Source organism: Chionomys nivalis, chromosome 7, assembly GCF_950005125.1.
Source record: "Chionomys nivalis chromosome 7, mChiNiv1.1, whole genome shotgun sequence".
In the NCBI taxonomy this organism is placed as follows: Eukaryota; Metazoa; Chordata; class Mammalia; order Rodentia; family Cricetidae; genus Chionomys; species Chionomys nivalis.
In genome coordinates this window covers 60,326,932-60,346,656 of record NC_080092.1, presented here as the reverse complement: position 1 = coordinate 60,346,656, position 19,725 = coordinate 60,326,932, and the positions used below count along the sequence as shown (strand labels likewise).

General features: G+C 39.3%; 2 protein-coding genes across 7 annotated transcripts in view; one reads left to right on the top strand and one right to left on the bottom strand.

The window, feature by feature from the left end:
- Nf1 (neurofibromin 1) overlaps positions 1 to 19,725 on the bottom strand; it is a 258,116-nt gene that overhangs the window by 68,692 nt on the left and 169,699 nt on the right. The gene's annotated exons all lie outside the window — the stretch shown is intronic.
- Positions 5,832 to 14,925, top strand: Evi2b (ecotropic viral integration site 2B). Its single transcript, XM_057774567.1, has 2 exons — positions 5,832 to 5,894; positions 13,200 to 14,925. The coding sequence occupies exon 2, from the start codon at positions 13,216 to 13,218 to the stop codon at positions 14,569 to 14,571; it is 1,356 nt and encodes a 451-aa protein (XP_057630550.1). The 5' UTR covers positions 5,832 to 5,894; positions 13,200 to 13,215; the 3' UTR covers positions 14,572 to 14,925.

Below are 19,725 nucleotides of genomic sequence, written 5' to 3'. Positions count from 1 at the left end.
GTTGTATACATAAGAAATAAATAAATCTTTAAAAAAAAAAAAAAAAAGAAAGAAAGAAAACAGGGCTGGAGAGATGGCTCAGTGGTTAAGAGCACTGGCTGCTCTTCGAGAGGTCCTGAATTCAATTCCCAGCAACCACATGGTGGCTCACAACCATCTGTAATGAGATCTGTTGCTCTCTTCTGGCGTGCGGGCATACATGGAGGCAGAATGTTGTATACATAATAAATAAATCTTAAAAAAAAAAAAGAAAACAACAACACAACTAAAACAGATGAGATTCACACTTACAACCGAAGGCTAAACATAAAAATGTTTTAGTGTTTAAGAGTAATATTTGAGGGCTGGGAGCACGGCTCAGTGATTAAGAGCATTGGCTGTTTTTCTTGAGGACCTGGGTTCAATTCCCAGCACCCACATGGCAGCTTACAACTGTCTGTAACTCCAGTTCCAGGGGATATGGTGCCTTCACATAGATATATATGCAGGCAAAATACCAATACACGTAAAAATAAATCTTAAAGAAAAAAGAAAATATTTCTTATACACGCAAATACACATAAGTAAAAATGAAATACATTCTTTGAAAAAAAAAAGAGTAATATTTGAAGAGGCTTGAAGAGATGGTTCAAAAGTGAGAGCACTGGCTGGTTTTCCAAAGGACCCAGGTTCTATTCCCAGGACTCACACAAGGCTCACAGATGGCTGTAACTCCAGTTCCAGGGGATCCTGGCTTCCTTAGACAACAGGCGTATATACTGTACACAGATATAAATGCATATACATAAAAAACCAATATACATAAAATAATTTTAAAAAATCATAACATTTATCTTTTGCATACATACTATTTATTAGAAGATTAACAACAAGCACTGGCCAGGTGTAGTAGCATGCACCTGTAATCCCAACATTTGGGAAGGTCAATTAAGGGAATTCTGAATTTGAGGCTAGACTGGCATGCATAGTGAGGCCATCTCAAGCATTAACAACAACAAAACATAACAAATGCCTTAAAGTTGGTTAATATTTAGACTGCAAAGATGGTAAGTAACTTAAAATGATCAATTTCACTTTTAATTTCAAAAGCAGCATGAGTAAAGGGAAGTGAGGTGTGTGCATGTGTACATGCATTTGATTAGATCTGGTAAAAAGGTAATTGCTTAAGCTTTGAAAAAAACTGCCTTCAAGTAAAATAATAACTGACATTCAAGTCAAGCCCTTTATTTCAATAAAGCACATCACAAAGGCTGATTTGAGAAACTTTCCAAGTGTCTAGTAAAACTAAAAAAGGATGTATCAACTAATAGCTAGGCTTCACTTAAATCCCATTCCTTAACTAGCTTTATTCTGTGCAATATGCTAGCACCAAAGAAAAGATTTTACCATAACCATATTCTCATCCCTTTATTTCATTATTTATTTATCTATTTATCTATTTATTTATTTATTTTTTGGTTTTTCGAGACAGGGTTTCTCTGTGGTTTTGGAGCCTGTCCTGGAACTAGCTCTTGTAGACCAGGCTGATCTCGAACTCACAGAGATCCGCCTGCCTCTGCCTCCCAAGTGCTGGGATTAAAGGCGTGCACCACCACCGCCTGGCTCATCCCTTTATTTTTAACTGTGTGTGTATACGTGTGAGTGTAGCCCTCACACAGCCCTTCTGGAGCTGGAGTTACAGGTGATTATGAAGCACCTGAGGTGAGTCCTGGGAACTGGACCCAGGTCCTATGCAAGTGAAGTATGCTCCTTTAAAGACTTATTTTTTATTTTACGTGTCTTGCCTGCATATATGTTTGTGCACCACATGCATGCAGCGTGACCCTTGGAGGCCAGAAAAAAACTGCTGGACCCCCTGGAACTGGAGTTACAAACAGTTGTGAGTTGCAAAATGGTTTGGGGAATCAAACCTGGGTCCTCTATAAGAGCAGCCAGTGCCCTTAACTGCTGAGCCATCCCTCCAGCCCCTTAACAATCCTCTCTTGATTAATGATTCATCCTGGCTATATATCAGAATAATTTTTTTTTGAAACAGGGTTTCTCTGTGTAACAGGTCTGATTTTTTTTAAAAAATTTAATACCAATACTTAATTTCTATCCCCTACTTCTGACTACAGTTACAAGATAATTACTGGGTATTTTTTCCTAACTATTTAGATGGTATGATCCTTGACAATCACATTCACTTCTGTCAAGCTCTGTGACTTTAAACATCTTTAAATAACTATGTGTTGAGGGGCACATGCAATCAAATTTATTTTCTTTCTTAATGTGTATGGATGTTTTGCCTACATGTGTGTCTATGTACTACATGTGTGCCTGGTGCCCACAGAGGCAAAAAGAGGGCATTAGATCATCTCTGGGATTGGAGTTACAGATGGTTATGAGCTACCATGTGGGTGTTGAAATTAAACTTGATCCTCTGAAAGAGCAGCCAGTGCTCTTAACTGCTAATATCAACTTTTTAAGCAATTTACTACCAGTTTTAAAACAAACAAACAAAAACTCATCCCCTAAACAGTAAATCATAACAACATCACACCAAGTAAAGCAAAATGTCAACAAAATGAAAAAGTAAAGCACGAGAGACAGAAAGATCAGGGTACACTACTGTCTTTCTTCCTCCTATTACCTCTTGTTTCTTTGTTCTAGTTTTTTTGCTTTTAGGGGGTAAGTGGGTGGAGTGAGCCTTTTGTTTATGACAGGATGTTCTGTAACTCAGGCTGGCCTCAAATTCACTACATATAATGATCTCCAAGACACTTGAGCCTCCTGCTCTACCACCTTAGTGCTGAGATGGCAGGCATGTATCATCAAGCCAGATTCTGGTTGTCTTTTCAAGAGTAAAACTGGCCTTCCTTTTCCATCTCTCTCCCAAAGAGGTAGCTGCTGTCATGACTCCTCCCACTTCTGTCTGTCTGTTTCTCTCTCTGTCTCTCTCCCTGTCTCTCTCTTCTTCTCCCTTCTCCCTTCCCCCCTCCACAACTAAATAAATATCCAATTTCACTCTGGAAAAAAAAAGTAAAACAGTTTAAAAATGACTATGGGCAAAGTTGTTATTTTATGCAAATTAAATATCTGAGTTTGGATGAAAGAATAACTCCGTTCCTCTTTGAGATACTGTTATAAACAGATACTTGTCAGAGGAAATTAAAACAAAACAACCTTTTCCTAAAGACAAGGAACTGACAAAGAAACTACCTTCATATTAAACATATTGATCAATCATTTTAAATAAAACTGAAGACTTTTATGCGCTAGAGGAGTATTTAAAATTCATGACTCCATATTTGGTTTGTTAGCACACACCCTGAGCATGATGCCTTCTGTGGGAGTTTATAAAAAGAAGGGTTAAAGATGGCTACAGTTTCATAATTTCCTAAGTTGATTTCAAACAAAACAATTTTTATTTTCCATTCCTAGATAAAATGATTAACATCTTAATCAAAAGATTTAAAAGTAAATTAAAAATACTGAATTAAGTCAGAAGTGGGAACACATGCCTTTAGCCCTAGCACATGGGAGACAGAAACAGGCAGATCTCTGTGAGTTCCAGGCCAACCTGGTTTACAGAGCAAGTTCTAAGACATCCAGGGTTACAAAGAGAAATCCTGTCTTGAAAACCAACCAATAGCCAAGTGGTGGTGGCACACGCCTTTAATCCCAGCACTCGGGAGGCAGAAGCAGGTGGATCTCTGTGAATTCCAGGCCAACCTGGTCTACGGAGCAAGTTCCAGGACAGCCAGAGTTGCACAGAGAAACTCTGTCTTGAAAACCAACCAACCAACCAACCAACTAACCAACAAAATCTAATTTAAAACTTTTGCAACAGAAGGCGTGATGGTGGCACCTGTCATCCCAGCACTTGGGCTGCTGAAACAAGGACAGTGAAAATTCAAGGTCAGTCTGGGGCACATGATTAAACAAACCTCCCTCCAATGAAAAAAATTGCTTTATAGGGGCTGGAGAGATGGCTCAACGGTTAAGAGTACTGGCTGTTCTTCCAGAGCACCTGAGTTCAATTCCCAGCAATCACACAGTGGCTCATAACCGTCCGTAATGAGATCTGGTGACCTCTTCTGGTGTGCAGTGTACATGCAGACAGAACACTGTATACATAATAAAATAAATAAATCTCAAAAAAGACTGCTTTATAACATTTTTATTGCATTCTACTATTCTTTTATTGTCTGTCTGTCTGTCTGTCTGCCTGCCTGCCTGCCTTTCTTTTTCGAGACAGGGTTTCTCTGTAGCTTTGGAGCCTGTCCTGGAACTAGCTCTTGCAAAACCAGGCTGGCCTCGAACTCACAGAGATCCACCTGCCTCTGCCTCCCGAATGCTGGGATTAAAGGCTTGCGTCACCAACGCCTAGCTGCATTCTATTATTCTTTCTGTACCAAGTTATAAGTCACTTAAAGTTAAGAATTAAATACTAATAGCCCATGTTCTTTGACAGTGACTAGTCTGAAAGTGTCCCATGTGTTGATATTTACTGTATCTACTTTACCATGCATGAGGATTTAAATCCCATAATAAATTAGGATTACAATTTCTACTCTTTAGATCAGGAAGAGGCTAGAAGACTTACTTAGGGAAACTTTCATTCAGATAGACTCACACTCTTCAGTTACTTTGCTTAGTCTTATCTAAAATTTCTTATTTAAAAAAGTTTTTGGGAGACTGAAAAGATAGCTTAATAAATAGTTAAAGGGAGCTTGCTGTTTTTCTAGAGGATCTGAGTTCGGCTGTGTCCAGGTACAGCTCACAACCGAGAGCAGCTCAGTTTAAGAGGATCCACCATCTTCTTCTCCAGCACCCTCTTCTGGTCTCTGAGGGTACCCACACACATGTCGCATACCTGTACATAAAAATTAAAATAGATTTTTTAAAAAGTAGTACTGGAGCCGGGCGGTGGTGGCGCACGCACGCCTTTAATCCCAGCACTTGGGAGGCAGAGGCAGGCGGATCTCTGTGAGTTCGAGACCAGCCTGGTCTACAAGAGCTAGTTCCAGGACAGGCTCGAAAGCCACAGAGAAACCCTGTCTCGAAAAACCAAAAAAAAAAAAAAAAAAAAAAAGTAGTACTGGAGCTGGGCAGTGGTGGCACAGTCCTTTAATCCCAGCACTTGGGAGGCAGAAGCAGGCAAATCTCTGTGAGTTCAAGGCCAGCCTGGTCTACAAAAGACAGTTCCCAGACAAGCTGTAAAGTTCCAGAGAAACCCTGTCTTGAAAAACCAGAAGAAAAAAAAGTAGTATTGGGGCTAAAGCTAGGGCACTTGGCAGAGCTGCTGCCTAGTGAGTGGTGTTTACTTGCAAGCACTGGATAAGATGATGCCTCTCATGGTGACCAGTGTATCTTAATAGTATTTCCTCGTCAGCATCATTCAAGTAAGGTACAGGCAGAGCACAAACCAACTGAAGTATAATTAAGTAATTTTCAACAATTTGATTTTGATATTATTTCAGTATTTTAGTGCTGTGGGTCACACACAAAGCCTCCTCCATATAATTAAATACCACTCACTTTTTCCAATTAAGAAATTAGCTTTGGGGAAACCCTGCTATAAACCTCTCCTTAGAAAACTAATTTCTCGACAGGACTCCATCCTGAGTATTTGGATTCTAGAATCACATGACCGGAGAGCAATGGATGCTTATTTATAAACATCAGTTAAAAGCACTTACGTTATATAGACTGTGTTTCAAAAGTGGCTCTGTTGAAGGAGTCCATTTCTTAGTCATTCTGTGGCTTATTGCACTTCCTGGAACTGCTACTGATAAACTTCCTCTGCTGCACAGAAACCATTTCAGTGTGCTAGAGGGACCATTTCTAATCTGAGTCACCAACGTGTCCTGTTGGACCAAGAGTCTGCATCGTGCGAGAGAAGCTATCAGGTAAGAAGACCTACACAGGCCATTTCATTTCATTTTTGCTTATCTGAAGTTTATTTTAAGAATCAAGTATCATTAATGTTTTACAGTTAAATTCAGCTCTTGACAGTTTAAAGATGACTACAGAAGGTTTTTTTTTGGTGGCTCTGCTATACAGAATTTTAAAAATTTATGTTCAGGGTTGATATTATCTGAAAGATTTTTATCAAGGTTTTACTATTACCAGCCCCTTGAAGTTTACCCAGTCAAAATATCTGCTAACATTACTTTAATAATTTAAAAAAACTTAAAGTTAAAAATAAAATAAATTCCATGACTGAATTAACAGCCTTGAAAATACTGCTGAAGAATTCTAGGGGTTGGGACGACAGGTCGGTGGCAGAGCTTCCCAACATGTGTAATGCCCTGGGTCTGAGCTGCAGTATCACAAAGGAGAAAAAAAGAGTCTAATTTACTGTCTATAAAGGCTTTCTTCTCATATAGATTTAAATTATCATATCAATTTATTTTTCCTTTTTTTAAAGAAGTCAGGGTTTCAATATGTAGGCCAGTCTGGCCTCTATCTCAAGAGATTCTTCTGTCTTTATATCACAAGTACTAGGAATAAAAGTATGAACCACCATGCCTAGCCTAAATTATTTTTATTTGCTTATCCCTTTCAGTTTATACACTATGGGAAAAAAATTAGATGAATACTTGCTATGTGTTTTTTTATATAAAAGGAATTTTATATGTAAGTAATAATTATGACCTATAACCATTATATATCATTTAAAAAGCTCCATAAAGCAAAACTAATATGAGAAAACAGGCATGCAAATATTCACATCCTCCATGTGCTTATCCCATATACTCTAAACTGATCTAGTGAAGAATATAAAGACAAAAACAGCCACACAAAAAACATTTTGTACCAGCGGTGGTGGCAAACGCCTTTAATCCCAGCACTTGGGATGCAAAGGCAGGTGAATCTGTGAGTTCAAAGCCAGCCTGGTCTATAAGAGCTAGTTCCAAGACAGCTAGGGCTACACAGAGAAACCCTGTCTTGAAAAACAAAAAAAAAATAAAATAAAAAATAAAAAATAAAAATAAATAAATAAAAAAGCCGGGCAGTGGTGGCACACGCCTTTAATCCCAGCACTCGGGAGGCAGAGGCAGGCGGATCTCTGGGAGCTCGAGGCCAGCCTGGTCTACAAGAGCTAGTTCCGGGATGGGCACCAAAGCTACAGAGAAACCCTGTCTCGAAAAACCAAAAATAAATAAATAAAAAAGTAATGCATGTTAAATAAACTAAAAAATAAAGATGCTTTTAAGCTCAGATTTGTCTGAAACAGGGCTAGTCTCAAGTTTAACAGTTTCTATGTTTTCAGCAAGTTCCTACATAATTCTACTTAGAAGTACCATGTGAGCAATTGTCATCTTGCTAAATATAAATCTGATGCCTTTTAAGGCTCAATCTTTTTAAAAAGTACCACAAAATACTCAGTAAACTCTAATTATGACAGTTTATATGCTAGCCATTCAAAACTCCTAAACACAGACCCCTGTGACTGATGTGAGTTTTCCTACTCTTCATGTAAGCCTAGCTCCAAAAGTTACCTACACTGTCCCAAAGACCTTCCAAGAGTCTCTTTCTGGCACAAAGCCTTTCTCATTCCGAACTCTACAAAGGGCTGCAGCATGTCACAGAAGACAAAGGTACATGGTTCCACATTGGTGCCACTGCTTAGAGCTGTGACAGTTTGCCAAGTTAACCAACTGTTCTCTGTTTAATCTGGAAGATGAAAAGATAATCACCTAGGTCATGCAAATAGATCCTGTTAGCCAGGAATTTTCTCGGTGTTCAGTAATAGTGTGCTAATATTACTGATTAATTAAAGATGGTCCTAAAAACACTACTTGGAATTCAAAATCAATTTCCTTTTCTGGTTTCTTCTTTTTATGCGTTCAAAATTTCACTGGTTAGAGATAACCCTAATACTATTTATCTCTTACGTTTACTATAATTTATTTTTCTTGCATTTTTTTTTTGGGGGGGGGGTTCAAGACAGGGTTTCTTTGTAGCTTTGGACCATGTCCTGGAACTTGATCTGTAGACCACACTGGCCTCGAACTCACAGAGACTCACCTGCCTCTGCCTCCCAAATGCTGGGATTAAAGGCATGCGCCACTACTATCTGGCTTTATTGCTGTTTTTTTTTTTTTTTTTTTTTTTTTTTTGGTTTTTCGAGACAGGGTTTCTCTGTGGTTTTGGAGCCTGTCCTGGAACTAGCTCTTGTAGACCAGGCTGGTCTCGAACTCACAGAGATCCGCCTGCCTCTGCCTCCCGAGTGCTGGGATTAAAGGCGTGCGCCACCTCCGCCCGGCTATTGCTGTTTTTGGTTGGTTGGTTTTGTTTTAGTTTTTTGGGGGACAGGTCTCACTCTTGTCTAGCCTGAAACCCCCAAGCAGAACTAGTTGGCCTCAGATTTAGTGATCTGCCTGCCTCAGCCTCCCAGAATAAAAGGTATGCGCTTTCACACCCAGCTATAACTTAGTTTTCTTACGCCAAAATAACTGAAAGACATGATATTTTGTGTGTTTGTTTGAGACAGGGCCTCACTGTGTAGCTTTGGCTGGTCTGGATCTCCCAAAGTATGCCAGTCTAGCCTCCATTTCAGAGATTCACTAGCCTCTGCCTCCAGTGCTGAAAATAAAAACCTGAGCCACGATGCACAGTTCAAAGACAAACTTTTTGATGCAACTATCTATACTTGCCTTTTTCCTTTAGGAATACTTTTCAAAGTTCGATTCCTTATAAAAATGAAGTATTTCTTATCATAGCCAATTTAACAGGAACAGTTTTACTTAGGTATTTTTGTGGTACTGGGGATCAAATTCAGGGTCTTGTGTATAGTAGGCAATCACTGGAGCCCTGAGCCCTGGCAGCATGTGACAAGTACATGTCTAACGCCAGGGAGCTTCTTCTTCATTGTAGCGGTGCTTCAAACACTGGTTCACTAAATGTACATTCTCCTTTTTAAAAATAAAAATAAATTTCTGGGGGGAAAAAGGACCAAAATGACAGATTTAAACCTCAGGTGCCAGTCTAAAACAGAGAGAAATGTTGCTATAACATTTATAACAGAGAAATCTGGATTTTCTTGAGCTGATTAAAGAATTTCTAAGAAAAGTCTATACAGACCATGCATACATTTTTCGTAGTTAGCAGGCATAGTTTTGGGTAATATCAGGGACAGTGAGGGTGGAAGAAATCTTAAGAACCCTTGCAGCAGACAAGGGATCCTGTAATGACCTGGGTGGTCCACACAGGCCAGTGATGGGGAATAACAGTTACTAACTCCTCGTTTACCCAGGTCAGTCTCTCCCTAACTTCATTTTACCTACTTAGTAATTTCTTGATAATTAATAAGCAACTACCATTTCCAACTTTCTTCTTCAAATTTTTTCAATACTTTTTCTAATCGATTTATCCTTTCCCACATATCTGTCGTATCCTAAAACTTCTGTAGAACTTCTCTTTAGTGTTCTATTTTTTAAAATTATTTTCATTCCCATTTCTAGTATATTCTAAATTTTTATCCCTTTTCTATCCGCTGCCCTAAATTCAACTGACCACCATCTTTCTCTGCAGAAACTGTGCGCACTTTAGGCACAAACCCGTTACATAGTTTGCACGTACATTTAATAATTCTGTGTATTTCAGATAATGCTGGCTTCCAACACCTCTGAAAGTAAGTCAGGTTCCTCCCCCCCAAAATTATTAAATCCCACATTTCTTTTTGTCTTGATACTTCTTTTCTAGAGTATTCTGAACTGCTTTAATAAGACTTTCACAGATTCTAGTATTCTGCTGCAGCATATCACAGGAGGGCACATAGCTAAGCGATGAGCCAGAGAAAGTGGTAGGGTATTTGAAAACTGAGTTTTGCTTTTACTACGACTGATAAGTGGAAACAAAACAATGAAGTTTCTGACTTCCTACTGACATTAAAGGTGATGAACCTATCAAAATTTGATCTTACAAACCAAACTGGGTTTTATAATTATGTTCCTGTTTTGGCTAGTTCCTCCTCTATTTCCTTTTTCAGCTCACTAAAAAGAGGAACCGTATGGTTTCTTTATTTTAAGCAAAGTCACAAAAGAGGAAACATTTTTAGCTAGAGACAATTCATGGCCTATATCTTCTGCTGCTTTGGAAAGCATTTTCTAACAACATTTACAAAATGAAACTCTGAACATCATTTTCTAACCAAACCTTTTTTGGGTAACCTAAAAAAATTACTGTGTGGAACAGCATGAATGATGACCATCTAGAGATGAGTCAGACCTTCATATCCATGCCAAAAATTTCAAATGTTTCCTTTTAAGAACCTTGAAAAAGAAATAAAAATAAGAATTTACTTAAATTTTATTTTCTATGCTTATATTACGGTAGAAAGTAGAAGTGAGCCAGGTGGCGGTGGTGCACACCTTAATTCCAGCACTTGGCGGCAAAAACAGGTGGATCTCTGTGAGTTTGAGGCCATCCTGGTCTACAGAATGAGTTCCAGGACAGCCAGGGCTAAACGGAGAAACCCTGTTTCAAAAAACCAACATAAATAAATAAAAGTGAAATGGCAAAGAACCAAGAGGCCCAGTACAGATTAAATATTTACTGAACAACTAATATAGAAGGTATAGGGGATCAACATAAGAAAACATGAGCAGTAGGAGACCAGAGAGAATGTTGGTGTCAGAATCACATGGTCCTGGGTACAAATTCTCAGGCTATTACTAACAGTCACACTCCAGACAAATTGCTCAATTCATTCCACTTTGCTTGAAGCAAAGTATATAAATCACAAATTTATGGCATACTTAAATATGTATTTTCTTCCTTTGTTTCTTTCTACCTTCATGAATATTTTTTTAAAAAAATCCTGTTTGAGGTGATGAGAATAATAATAATAGAAAATGTGAAACATAATTTTAAAAAACCCCACAATTATTTAGGCAAAGAGAAGCAAGAGTGAGGTATCCTAAGAAAGAAGCAAGTCAGTAAGATCAGAGGAAATTCAGGAAACAGCTATTTGTAGCTGTGGTAAGTTACAGAGAACTTGGTTTAAGAAGGGGAATTTAAATTGAGGTCTACAAGATGAAGACAGGTTCAGATCAGTCTGGTCTATAGAGTAAGTTCCAAGACTTCCAGGGCTACGCAGAGACACCTTGTCTTGAAAAACAAAACAAAACAAGAGATAGGTTCAGACATGTAGTCAGCAGGGAAGAGGACTAGGCAAAACAAAACAAAAAACAAAACAAAAAAAAAACCCAACACAGTTGAAGACATTAAAAGATGACATAATTTAATATGGAATCTTTTAGGAAGCATGTAAGCATCTAGGAAGCATGTAAGAAAGTTAAAGCTTGGTTTGTAAGTTTTTCTCTAGACAGAAACAGTGACTCCTTACATGAAATAGCAACCAGATCATACATGTTTTAAGAGTAATTAATCAGCACCAGGCAAGGGAATTCAAAGAGATCTGTTTTAAATTTTAGGTTTCAAGCATTAGAAAGAAAATACAAAGGAAGAGACAAAAAAAAAAAACACATTTTCTTTTGTAAGTTCAGGTCCTTCTAGCTCAAGCTTGAGATCCTAGCACTCAGGAAGTTGAGACAGAAGGGGTTTCTTAAAACACAAAAGAAGGAAAGAAGAAAGAAGGGGGGGGAGGAGAGGGGAGGAGAGGGAGGGGAAGGAAAAGGAGGGGAAGGGAGGAGAGGGGAAGGAAAGGAGAGACCAAGAAGGATATCACATCTCATTATCTACTATACTATCTACCTACCGTACTAGTGGTAGATGGATAAGGAAATAAATACTACTCAAATTGTCAAAATCTTTTATTATACCTTTGGAGTCATGGAAAAACTAGTTTCTTATATACGCCAACTAGGATCTAACAGCACTGCTATTTCAGACCGCTGACAATGGGGTGTGTGTGTGATGATGTCCAGAACAAGCCCATCATACTCAGCGCTGACAATGTCAGCACAGGGCTCACTTTAGAGTGTGAGGCAACTGAAAACAGCTAAATTAAGTGACCTTACATGCAGAGTTAAGCAGACAGAGTACAACTTTGGAACTTAAGTTGTCAAGGTTCAGCATCTACTACATACCACAAAAAGACAGCTGACAAGCCTATATTATGCCCTACCTCTCCTGTGCATGCCTTCTGGGCTGGGAAGTGTGTGTGTGTGTGTGTGTGCGCGCGCACGCGTGCGTGCGTGTAACTGGTTCTTACTTATAGTAGTCTAAGATTTAGATCTGCTTTAACATCTCTGGGAAATCTTCCCAAAGTCTTCCCAGGCCAAATCAGTTCCTCTGTTCATCTACTGAGTATGAAGAAACATCAAATCACAATAATTACTTTTATGTTTTTGAGACAGGGTCTCTCTATGTAGCTCTGGCTATCCTGGAGTCCTGTGAGTTCCAAGACACACACACACACACACCATGCTGGCTTTGAACTCACAGTGATTGCCTGCTGTTGCTGGAAGGATTAAAGACATGCGCCCAGCTGGAAAGTCACTTTTTAAAAAAATATGCTGAATTTGCTGATCATGAGATAGATGAAATGTCCACTAAAGAAGTTATATAAATGTACTCACAAAGGAGTTGTAGGCTGGATGTGCAGGTTTGGTAGTTATAGAACAAGGCTGAGAGTGGAAACTTAGAGGAGTAGAGTAAAGAAAAGTGAAAGAGAGTGGGAGACTGACTGTCAAGCATCTGTATGTAGGAGACCGCGGAAAGGAAGGGATAACTACAGTGGCAGGAAAGAAGACCACTACAGAGCTGCTGAACCGCTGGTGAAGGGATAGCCAGTAAGGTCAAATGTGAAGAACAGAGAGGGAGAAGAAAGGAAAGACAACAGTTTAAGGCACCATGGTCACTGGTGCTCTCCGCTGAGGCAGACCACTTATTTCTAGAAACAGAGAGTGAACAGAGTAGAGAGCACATGGTTCAAGCGGTTGAGCTTACACACTTGAGAAGAAAATGAAGGAGTGGAATCTAAGGAAGCTAGAGGGGCTGCAAGTTTAAGTGGGGGATTTTATAAAAGAATTAAGACTACTTCCCGGGAACTCCAAATGCTGTAGTATGAACTGGAATATTACATTCTGTCAAGTATAAACCAGAGTAAATACTAACTAAATGCCTAACCACTCTATTTCAGGAAATGAAGAGTCAAATGTAATTAGACATTAAGATGATAGCTAACCATCTTTCTTTTCTCTCCCCTTTTCTCTCTTTTTCACTGTGAAATCACTGGTAAGGAGGGAACATTCTGAAATGGATTCCAAGTATTTTGTCTTAATTTTGCTTTGTCAATACCTGAACAATACATTTTTCTCAGAGACAGAAGCAATTACAACAAATCAGCAACCACAGTCCACTTCACTTACACCATCAATGTTATATGATGCAACTAATTCTCAAAACACAGCAGGGAATACTTTAAGTCAAACAACACAAGTCAATGTTTCTTCCGGACGACATATACTGCCTGACAAAATCACTCCTGGACAACCAACACCAGTTGCTTATGTCTCTTCTACAGAACCAGTATTGCACACTTCTGCAAGACCACTTACCTATGACATCACCAGACAAGCAATATCAACAATCAACAGCTCCTTCCCACAAACATCACTACCTGGGTTCACTTTGGCCAATCAATCATCATCTTCTACCCATAATTCCACTAGACAATCACCAAGACCTCCTGTTTATGCTTCTACACAACAACCACGGTCATCTGCTCCTACCTCTTCTGGGAAATCCGTACTACAGACTGTTCATAATCAATCCATAAAACCAACACCAACTATTTATTCACCTAAGACTAGCAACTCACCAAGGAACACACCACCGTTCACTTTAGAACCAACGCGCGGCAAAGGAACTGCACAAAAAACCAAATACAATGTAGTAGCTGCTATATTAATTGGTACAATAATAGTCTCTATGTTAGTAGCTATACTCATGGTTATACTGTGGAAATACTTGAGAAAACCAGTTTTAAATGATCAAAACTGGGCAGGCAGGTCTCCATTTGCGGATGGAGAAACACCAGACATGTGCATGGATAACATCAGAGAGAGCGAAGCATCCACAAAACGCGCATCAGTTGTTTCACTTATGACTTGGAAGCCAAGCAAAAGCACACTGTTAGCAGATGACTTAGAAGTTAAGCTCTTTGAATCAAGTGAACACATCAATGATACCAATAACCTCAAAACTAAGAGTGGAGAAGATCAAATAAATTGTGTATCAGAAGACAGTGCTGATCGGTCAACAATTGGCACAGCTATATCTTCTTCAGATGACGTAGATCTGTCCTTGCCACCTCCCCTTCTTGATCTGGACGGGCACCTATCTGACAAGCCTACAGTAGTAATTGTACCTCCTCTACCAAATGATTCTACCAATCTCCAATCATCTCCAGATAGTCTAAATCGAGCATGTGAAGATCAAGATCAACAGCCATTTCCACCACCCCCTGACTCTAACTTGTTTCTGTCAGCAGTAGATTGTATAAGCAGTCAAGAGTCTAACCACGAGATTCAGCACCATGAGTTCTCTACTCCTGACTTCCATCAGGATCTCACCGACTCCCTGCCACCACCACCTCCAGAGCTGCTGTAAAGTGACGGCTTGCTTTTGAGCTTGTGCTCCATCCTGAGATGACTCCATTCTGTTCCTGTTCATGGTACAACACACAAAACATGTCAACTGGTCACCCACTGGCTTCTGTTTAGAAACTACCTGACACCTGAGTGAAGCCAATGTACACAGGTAGATTATTAGAGTGGTATATTACCAGCTATAGAACTTATTTTTAAAGCAGAGTGCCTTTTATATGTGAATAACACATATGTCAATAACATAACCATTTTGGAAACATGTAATCTATATATACTTACTGCTACCCAATAGATATTCCCCTTGAAAGGCTGTATATAAACTTGTGTTGACTAAATAAAATTTTATTTTTCCATCTCAAAATTTTGGGTGTAGTAGAAATGAGAAATTTTAAATAGTCTTAAGTTTTAATACTTCAAATACTAAATAAATATTTTTGATTTATGGGAATGAGAGATTAAAATATATGTCTAAGAACAAGTCATTTCCAGGTTTTTTTTGTTTTTTTTTTAATTATTTAACTTTATTTTATATGTATTGGTGTGAAGGTGTCAGATCCCCTGCAATTGGATTTTCAGACAGTTGTGAGCTGCCATGTGGGTGCTGGGAATTGAACCCGGGTCCTCTGGAAGAGCAGTCAGTGCTCTTAACCACTGAGCCATCACTCCAGCCCCCTCATTTCCAGTTTTGTTTTTCCTGAAACACACAGACACAAAATCATACAAAAATGAAATCAGAGGGCTGTGCTGGGGAGCATTTACCCTGAAAAAATAAGGACCTACCATAAAATGCACACATTTTTCTTTTTTTGTAACTAAAAATTTCTGTATATGAGTGTTTTGCCTGCACGTATACATAGGCATCATACATATGCCTGGTGCTTGAGGAGATCAGAAGACAATGCTGGGTGCAGGATCCCCTGATCTGGTGTTACCGATGTTTATCAACTACCATGTGGGTGCTGGGAACTGAATATGAACCTTCTGCAAGAGCAGTAAGTGCTCTTAACCACTGCAACTCCTTTCCTCTTCTTTCCTACTCCTAGTCTTCATCAATGGCACTGTTTTTACTTATTTTGCATGCTAGGGAGTGGGGGTGAAGGTGCAAGGAGATAAGTGGCTTTCGGAGGCTGGAGGACAATTTGTGGAAGCTGATTTTCTCCTTCCACCCCAAGGACAGAATTCAGAACTCAGGTCATCAGTCCTGATGTGTGATAGTTTGACTGTATTCTGACAATACAGTTTGCTTTGAATCAAAGGGTGGAGCTAGCCACTAACTGACCAAAATTAACCATAGAGGTTTTGGGGACTGAGGAAGTAGTAAGGCGGGGCTGAGAGAGGATCTCGGCCTTTTTGGAGGAAGGAACAGAGGAGGTAGGAAGACACTGGTGGTTGCTCTGTTGCTTCTCTGTTTTTCAGGTTCGTACCCTGGTAACTGACTCCAATTTTTTATTGATAAAGAATAATTAGATGAATGCATTAAGCACCTTTTATTCACTGAGCCATCTCACTGGCCCCAAAATGTAGACTTTTTAAAAAACATGCTAGGGAAGCATGAACTAATCACTTAGACAAAATCAAGTGCTATGGAGGAAAGGAGAGAAAAAACAGAAGTGGTGGGTATGTTTCTTGCTACATATTTTATACCTATTTTTAAATTTATGTTATTTCATTTTTGTATTTTGAGACATGGTTTCTCTGTGTAACAGGCTGTCCTAGACCTCATTTTGTAAGAACAGGCTGGCTTTGAACTCAGATCCACTTGACTCTGCCGCCTGAGTACTGGAATTAAAGGTGTGCACCACCATTGCCCAGCTATACTTACTTTAAAATCATATTTTAATCTAGAAATGGTAAAAAAAAGAAGAAAATAAAAAGAAAAACCCATACATGTGCACGTGTGTACCAATGTGAAATGTTAAAAGAAAAATCTGTGTGTGTGTGTGTGTGCGCGCGCTACCTGCCTGTATGAGGGTGTTTGTGGGGGCCATAAGAGGGTTTCAGACACACTGTAACTGCTGTCACAGGTGATTATGAGCTGTTATCTAACATGGTTGCTGGGAACTGAACTTGGGTCCTCTAATATAGCAGTAAACTCTCCAGACTGTTGAACCATCTCTATAGCTCCAGTCACCCTTTTTAAATGTACAAGTTCAACTTTAAACCATTACCTGACAATTGATGAGTATGAGACACTAGATAGGTGCAGGCACAAACTCGGTCAAAGTTGAGGGGTGAGTGGGTAGTGGCCTACTTTTGTGCAGACACCAGTGAAGTCTGACAAGCACATCCTTTTCCTTTTCATTCTGACCTTAAGTCCAAGGGAAGAGAGTACAGATTCTGTGACATTTCAAAATATAATATAGTATTCATTTGTAACATTAGTGTTCAAATACTAAAAACCCATCTGGTATAAAAACAAGCAGCCTCTTGGGCAGTAGAGTTTTATTTATTATAATTATCATAATAATAATTATTATTGTTTCTGCTTTCTGAGATAGGGTTCCTTTAAGAAGCCCTGGCCTTCCTGGAACTCTCTATATGAACTAGGGTTTTCTAAAACTCACAGAGATCCCCCTGCCTTTGCCTCCGAGTGCTGAGATTAAATGTGAGGCTGTCTCACTGACCTAAATGTTAGTTTACACACAATGCTTATCCTATTTCTTGAAAGCCACCTCTTACTGACAGCTCGTACTTTTATCTGCAGAAACACCCGTCAAGTTACTTATTTCAAGCACTGTGGTTTTTCATCCTTTAACTCTGGGTCTCTTCTGTCATCCACATCAAAATTTCTTTCATGTCTTCAAACAGCATTTTAAGGCTAATTTACACAGCAACATACAGGAATTTTGCGAATTTCTTGTTCTTTAAGTATTTGATTAGAGTAGTGAGGTCTTGCAGTTTGTGTCTAAAATGCCACAAATCACCAAAACCCCTCCAAAAGGCTCTTTCCGAAGTTTTGTTCCTTTCAACACTTTCCTTATTGACCTCCTGAAAACAGATATTAGGAATACCTCTTAGATAAAGCAAGAGTTAATGGAGGAGCTGGAGAAATGGCTCAGCGGTTCAGAGAGCTTGCAGCTCTTCTAGAGACTCAGGTCCAGTTCCCAGCACCAACATGACAGTCCACAACTGTTCATGACTCCAATTCTATGTGTGGACTTTGCCCGAATGCATGTCTGTTTACCACTCGTGTGTCCCTGGTGCCTGTGGAGACAGAAGAGGGCACTGGATCCCTGGAACTGGAGCTATAAATGCAATGAGCCACTACGTGGGGGCTGGAAACTGACCTGGGCTCTGTGAGAACAAGAGCTCTTCATTACTCACTCATCTCCCCAGCCGCAAAGAAAGAAAATTTTTTTCTGTCTTCCTATTTACTTTTTTTTATTTTAAACTTCTTTATTCATTTTACACACAACCACAGTTTCCTCTTCCTTCCCTCCTTCCCACCTCCTCCCCATCCCACCCTACCATCCACTCCTCTGAAATGTAAGGCCTTATGTCCCTCAACTGAACAAACGGATAAAGAAAACGTGGCACATCTCCACAATGGAGTATCACTCAGTTGTTACATCATGAAATTTACAGGCAGATAGATGGGATTAGGAAGAAAAAACATCCTGAGTGAGATAACCCAGGCCCAGAAAGACAAACAGTATGTACTCACTCATAAGTGGATATTAGATGTAAAGCAAAGGATAATCGGACTAAAATCCGCAGTCCTAGATTAGCTAGGTAACAAGGAGGACCCTAAGAGGGACACAGGAATCGCCCTAGGAAGAGGAAATAGTTAAGATTTCCTGGGTAAATTCATGGGGGGTAGAGGAAGGGAATGGAGGTGGAGGGAGGAAGACACGAGAGAAGAGGATGGTCAAGTTGGGGGAGGGAGGACGGAGAAGGAGAGCAATGAAAAAGGTATCTTGATAGAGGGAGCCAAATAAATAAATCTTATACAAATTAGGAGCTATTCTTAGCTTTTCTCCTGTTCTCTCTATAGCAGATACTAGAGGTAACTGAAATTATTATTTTGTTTAAAGAAATTCTCTGCGGGGAGGGCCGCAGGGAAAACTCACATTTACTGCATGCAAATCCTCCCTGCTAAAGTCTGGAGAAGCCCAGCAGCCCAGCAGTGACAATCCCTGCTTACTCAGTAGGGAGACATGAAAACTAATAAAACAAATGCAAGAGAGAAGAAAATGTTGGGGTGGGGAGTAAAATGACCAACTTCAGACAAATGATTACCAAGTTAAGATGCTAAAGAGAAAAAAGAACAAGGTATGGGACAGCGAGATAGCTCACTGAGTAAAAGTGCTTGCTACCACGCCTGACAATGTGTGCCAAATATCTTAGGCACATGTGATACACACACATGCATACAATAAAGAACTTAAAAATAACAAGACAATGGGAATAATAGGTCAATGGAACTTCATATTATATACAAGTGGTGCTCTCATCAGATCTTCAGTATCAGCCTGGAAGACCATTTAGTAACACCCTACCACCCTGGATTTCTTAGCTACTGAGAAAAACAGGACCAGGGAAAGCAAGTGACTCAGTCAGAAATCAGACTTAATTTTGCTCAAAAAGTAGAGTAGCAAAATATTTGAGAATTTATAATTGAAATGCTATGTATGAACAGACCAATGAATACAACAGAATGTTCAGAAATAAACTCAAACACCAACTCAGTAAGAGTAAGTACTAGGACAATTCAATAGATATTTGAAAAAAGAAAATTGGATTCACATTTTACACAACATTAGAATAAACATAAAGTGGACAGAAGATCTAAAAAGAAAGCATGAAGTCAATATGATACAAAAAAATGCTGCTAAATTCCTTTATAAACTCAATGTGGGAAAACATCTTCCAAGTTGGGACTCAAAATCTAGAAGCAACAAAAGGAAAAGAAAAACTCAATTATATGAAAAATTTCAAAAATCAAAACCAAAATATAATTCAGCATTAAAAAAAAAATCAAAAGACAGACAGTAGTAAAGCACACCTTTAATCCCAGCACTTGGGAGGCAGAGGCAGGCGGATCTCAGTGGGTTTGAGGTCAGCCTGGTCTATAACAGGACAGCCAGGATTGTTACACAGAGAAACCCTGTCTGAAAAATACTAAAAACCAAACATGGAGGTGGTGGGGGGGAGA